Source organism: Teleopsis dalmanni, chromosome 2 (genome assembly GCF_002237135.1).
Source record: "Teleopsis dalmanni isolate 2A chromosome 2, ASM223713v2, whole genome shotgun sequence".
NCBI lineage: Eukaryota > Metazoa > Arthropoda > Insecta > Diptera > Diopsidae > Teleopsis > Teleopsis dalmanni.
The window spans coordinates 224255682-224262214 of NC_051847.1; the positions used below are offsets into that span (position 1 = coordinate 224255682).

Here is a 6533-nt window from a genome sequence, read left to right on the forward strand (position 1 = left end):
ATTTAAAAAGAAATACATCTATTGACATATTGCTTATTCCTATATTCCTGATAATAAAATTATAAAAAGTTTTTCCATCAATTTTTGCACACGGTTTGCCAACTAAAAACTATAATCCACACGAGAATTATTTATTGAGATATTCAATTTCTTTTTAGTTTTTTCAGTCTTTTCAGTCATTGGTTCCTTCCTTCCTATCTTCTTATCGCCGCTTGTGTAGTACTCTTCTCAATAAAAATCAAATGATGTGCATATCTAAACTTTCTTTTACTTTTGAGATTTACAAAATATCGCAAAAGTATCGTACAGACAGCTTTGATGTCTGTTGGCTTGGTTCTGGAATATTTAAAATCTTTTTAAGTTCATTTTACGGTTTAATAACTTTGCTAAAAGGAAACTTCAGTACTTTATGTTACAGAGACCGAATACGGAATGAAAATTCTAATTTCTCCTGCTGTTCGGTTTCGGTTGGGTCTACTTTTTTTTACAATTAAACCATTTTAGTTTCTTTTTGCACAAACTCAAATAGTTTGCTTGCGCTACAAAAATAGAATCATAAAAAACTTTATCAGCAAATTTAAAAATACCACAGTCTTACCAATGTTTTAATCGCAAAATTAAAGTTTATTTAAAAACTTTTTTACTTTGAAACTGAAATAAATTTAAAAGTTTTTAACCTTTTATTATGGAAGAAATTTCAAGCACCCTTCGTAGCTTGACAATGCAGTTGTCGCGAAGTTGTGTCAGAAATTTCAATGCTTGGAAACCGTTTTTTGAAGTAAACAATCAGTAAAATCAGTTTTCAATTATTGATTTTTTAATCGAAATATTTTTATAAAAAACTTAAAATTTAAAATATTAAAAATTTCATGTGTAAAATATATTTAATGCTTATGAATTGTGACAAATGTAATGCGGGTGATAGGGACAAATCCTTTGTGATTTGGCAGGTGATAGATCAAACTTCATATGAAAAACAAGGTCAAAGCTTGTGCTTGTATTGCTTAAATACCAAAAAGGTGACAACGTTTTTTTTATTTATTTTTTTTCCAAACATTAAGCTTTTAATATAAAGTTGCAGGGTTTAATGTCACTGCAATTAGTTTCTAAAATTAACATGTTTTATTTAAAAATTAATAATTAATTAATAAATGAAATTTGAATACATTCTATTTTTATTATGTTGAGACTAGTTATTAGTTTGTTCATAAGAACGATATTATGAAGAAACACATACTGTTTCAGCATAACGTATGACATTTTAGAACTATAGTTTATAAGGAAAAACAATTTGCAGGGAAATAAAGAGAAAGATAGACAAACAAGCAAATAGACGAACAATAACAAAATCTAATCATCTTATTAAATTGGTAAAGAGTGTATATGAGTGTGTATATGAGTGGGGAGTTAGTTATGCTCGCTATACTTATACATAGTATAAGTAAGTATATCTTACTAATATACATACTTATAATATATATACGATCAATTAGTTACTGAACAATACTATATTGCCTTTAAAAAGTACTTAATATTACTTAAGATTCAATTGGTTTAAGGAAGAAAAATTATTAACAAACTGATTAAATACAAGAGTTATATTTAAATTATTTTTATAAAATTTATCGTAAAATAAAAATATTTTTTTATAAAAATTTTCATTTAAAACAATCATTAATTGAATTGAACTCAAAATTAAAATGGGCATATACTTAACTTTCCATTTTGTTCAAAATTACTTTTAACAGTTTTTATTTTTTTTTATCTTAAATCTATCTTTTATTTTTCATTCTTTTTTCATCTTTATCTTTCTTTTATCTTTCCTCTTATTTTCAGAAGAAAATACATTTTCTTATTTCAACAAAATTTAACTTGAACTCTCAGGCGAAATTGCATTTTCCACTATTTTCGTCTAAAAAATGTACGTTCCGAGCACGAATGGTATAGTGGGTAACACAATACGGCTTGATTGAGCACCTCATCTTGATGATACTATCCGTATCGATTAGGAGGAGGAGGAGGAGAAGTGAAAAGCAGGAGGTTTGTTCGGTATTAGCATTTCAGTAGATTTTAGTTGATTCCAGTGAGTAGTCCGCAGTGCTTTATAAACATAATGTAAATTATATTAATTTGCATTACTACTAGAAAATGGCATATAATTAATATCAAGCCGCATAAAGATATTGCGTTCAATGAGGCTTGAAGGATAACAATGTCCTTTGCCGTGTCCTTGAATACAGAACAAGGTAAAAGTTATAAGATAATCCAAAACAGTTTCTAATGTTGCTGTACATTCGAAACTAATTTGCGTGAATTTCACAAATTAGTTCACATAATTTAATGATAATTAATTGAGAACACAACTACTGTAGATATTTTTTTATAATTTTTCTGAATTAAGGCTTCGCAAGGCTACAGTACTTTTTACTTTATATTGTGCAATAAATGACTAGAAGTGCTACAAATAGCTTTTCATCAGCTTATTTTTCTTTATTTAGAAAATAAAATAATTAAGAAAAATCTGATAAGTCTACTTTATTATAATTAATTCATACGAAATTGATTTAATTGCATACTGTGTCATTTTGAAGATGATTGATGTTTCTGTAAAATTCTAGAAAATTTTTCCCTAATAACGATAATTTTTTCTGTATACATAATTAAATAAACTCAGGCTTTATCTTTATTTATGTAAATGTTAAAAAATTTTCTTTATATCCTGCATTTTCATTTTCTTTATCCTTATTATTTAAACAAGAGCTTTATTAAGTTGTGTTAAAAAGAGTGTAAAAAAATTATGGAATTCATACTTGGTTTCATATAGCAAATACAAAAAGTATAAAGATATGAAAGTATTAAAATTAAAAAATAATTAATTAATATTAAAATTGTAAACTGTTAAGAGCTATGTATAAAAAAATAATTTTTGAAGGTACCATACTCGAGAGCAATCGGATTTATTAAATAAGAAATTTTATTTAATATTTATTATGGTTTAATATGGGCATTTTAACTTTTATGGAAATATATATCTTTGTGTAACTCGTGTCGGTTTTGAGCAGTACGTGTCCATGCCGAATAAATTGACCTTTCTTTTATTTAGAATTTCAGAAACTGTACGGAAGATATAGAAAAACAGACAATGGGGCAAATACCTTAAAGCATTCCACTAAAGAAGTATATCTATGAACTTATTATATTGATATCAAGAAAATATTAGTTAATATTAAATGGATTCAGAGAATTAAAATGATTAACAAGCTGATTTAATTAAAAAGTTTAATCTACTACAAGCATTTATTACACTTTACAATTACAATTTATTACACTTCATATTAATTTACTTAATTGACAAGACTTTAGTATAACATATATTTCTTTGTACAAATGGTTCAAAAAAACTCGTATCCAATGCCATAAGCCATTCCGTTAAAAATAAAATATTTTTCATATAGCAACAATTAATATTAATAAAATTGTATTTATAGAATTGTAAAAGATATATTAATCAATATTTAATAAAACTAAATTAATCATAATTGTCGTATTTTTATTTTTCTCTGGGAAAATTATGAACGTATGTATTTATTTCTACGGCTCTTCAACCTACTCAGGGATTTGAATTGGCCCGCGGTCGTATCTGATCTGGATACCCCTCATCTAACCCATGTCCTTAGACCGTACTTTAGAAACCTGCTTGGTTTCATCTTGGTTATCATAGACCAGACCTTTTCTAGAACCCTATGAAAATAATAACTTTATTTAAAAATAAGTGAAAATAAAAAAGCTCCATCTATGTATTTTTCTTTTTAAAAATATATAAATATTAAAAATTCTATGGGTTGATTTTAAAACAAAAAATAATGTATACAATATTTAAGTAAATACTAAAAAACTATTTACTTGGAAATAATACTTATAAGCTATATAAGAGTTACAAATTCAGTCAAGTATTGCGTACTATAATATTCAGAACACACACAGAATTCAAACTATTTGGATCATTTCTATTATGTATCTTTTTTTAATTATTTTACCTTATTAAGATATTCAGCTACTTCTTGTATATATTGGGTTGCTGACAATAAAGGATTAGAGAAAAATTAAATGGTTGATCATATTGCTAACGTTCCAAAAGATTAAATAAACGGTCTTTCTCGTTAATTGACATTTTTATAGGGCAATGAAAGGTTATCTAAGCTAAACATCAGCGGCAGTAGTTATTGGAGGTATTGTAAGAAACCTGTCGTCAGGGAAGCCTTGGAGCATCTCTCTTATTTCTGCAATTCTTTGGAGCTAACAGTTTAGAAGAGCTTAATTTGTAGTGAACTATCTCTTAAAATTAAAGTAAAAAAAAAAAATCAAAAAGCTTTAGAATATTTTAAATTAGAACATTTAATTTTTGTATTACGTGTATTGTTAATGGAATATAAATCATATAATTACCAACATATTACTATAACAGGTAACATTTTATCATTTATTCCATAATTTTCTATTATGTTATCTAATCCGAAAATGTGTTTCTTAGTGTTGACAAAAAAAAAATTTACGTGGAAATCAATTTGTACCTTTCGAAATAATCCCATTTACAACATTTCCATGACCTAATCTAAAGTTATAACAATTTGGCAGCTTATCGCGCTCACTTGTAATACAAAGTTGTAAACGTGAAAATTTGGTGAAAATTATTACAACTAATAAAAGCGAGCCGCACATCCCAGCGGCTTTTCCCATCTCATAAAAGGTATAAACATTTCAGTGATAAATTTTTGTGCACAGCATAAACGTGACTTATGTGAGATATATCGGGCCTTAAGTTATCATAACCAATAATGGATAACATTGAGTTGTAACTTGTGTGTTGTGTGTTGTGTGTTATGTGCAGTTTATTAAAAATGTCAAATGTGTCGAACTTACTGTTGTTGTTTCTCCTTCCGCTGTTGTCGTTTCTTCTTGAAGGCCTTCTTAACGCGTAGTAGTAGGAATGCGGCGCGATCCACGGACAAGGTTGTACTTTTCTTCGGTGCCGCAGCAGCAACATCTTCCATATTGTGTTATTGATAAAGTTGTTAAAAAAACAAACTTCTGGAATTTGTTATCCTTAGAGATTGTGTGCAGCTGTTTGTTTGCTGTCTTCGCTACTTTAGTGTTGTCGTGTTCGTGTAACGTATCTATGTCCTTAGTCTATGTTGACTTCAATGTTATTAGGACGGCTTGTATATAAATTTGTTACTATAGTAAGAATATTTGTATATGTATGAAGGGATGCATCAAAGCAATTGACACAAATCAATTTTTACCACACCACGCTAAGAGCAGCAAGTAAATGTAAACATTTTCCGTGTATTACGGTTTAGGAATCGACGACATTTGGGTCGGAAAAAAATTGAAAGCAAACGGTTACTGGCGCTGTCTAATACTTTTCTTCTCTTTCTGTTAGTATTTTTATTTTTCGCTTTTAGTATTCTTATTTTAATTTATTTTGATTTTTTTTTGCTTAGGACGACTTTTTTGTCTATCTGACATAAAAATGAAACACGATACGATGATTGTAAATAAGCACTAAGAAAAAAGGTCTTGAATTAATGAATTCTTTCTTTTTTTTTGCAATAAAAGGCAATAATAACAAATATCATTTCACGCACACAAATCAAGAATATATAAGCGTATTTTGTATAAAAATTTAATAAATATTTTTTATTTTATATATTTATAGTATTTTTGTAATTTAGTTTGTTTACACAAAATTCTTTTCAAAGCAAGCAATTCAAAGTCAAAAACAAACCAAGACCCGGAAACCCTCCCACATACTTATATTAAAATCCACATTTGTAGTTATTTTAGTATAACTATATACATACAGGCATATGTACGGCACTCAGCCATACAGACGTTAATGTCACTGAAGTGAAAAGTTGTTAAACGAAACCCAACTCAAAGTAGTTGACAATTTCAACTTCAGAACTTCACGCATGTATGTATACAGTTAATCAATCAGGTGTAGGTTTGTACTGGCTTTGCAACCATACTTCCGTTTCAGTATCTCGACAGCAGCAAACTTTGTCCGCTGTTGTGCTAAACACTATTCTACACGCTCATTCAATCATTGCCTCATTTATTCGTGTGCTATGTTTTTCGGCTAAATTAACTTAAAGTGTTATTTTTATCACTTGAAACTTTGAAAATTGTTAAGGTGAACCTTTTTATTGTCCTCTGACAACCCAAATCAATTATGGATTACTAACATCACATAGAAATATAATTATCCTAAAAAAATCTGAAAAATGAACCTACAGGTACTGATAAACTAATAGGAGGGTTGTGGTTGTTACTATTCATACTTAGCAGTCCTTTCAGCATTTCATATTCGTTCTTTAACATATTTTTGAAAATTTCTGAAAACTTAACTCTGTATTTATTCACCAGTTTAGCTGCTTTAGGATTTTGTAACATTTAAATCCACTTTTGCTTGTTTCAAGCATGTCTTAGACCAGATACAGTAAACTTTTTTACGTATGCTCTCTTATGTG

The 6533-nt window shown here is 28.1% G+C and overlaps 1 protein-coding gene across 1 annotated transcript in view; it reads right to left on the reverse strand.

Moving 5' to 3' along the window:
- Positions 1-5076, reverse strand: part of LOC119677417 — a 40558-nt gene extending 35482 nt beyond the window's left edge. The window contains exon 1 of the mRNA XM_038088755.1: positions 4921-5076. Coding sequence (XP_037944683.1) covers positions 4921-5051 — 131 coding nt within the window. The 5' untranslated portion in view covers positions 5052-5076. The remainder of the gene's footprint in view (positions 1-4920) is intronic.
- Positions 5077-6533: the final 1457 nt, after the last annotated feature.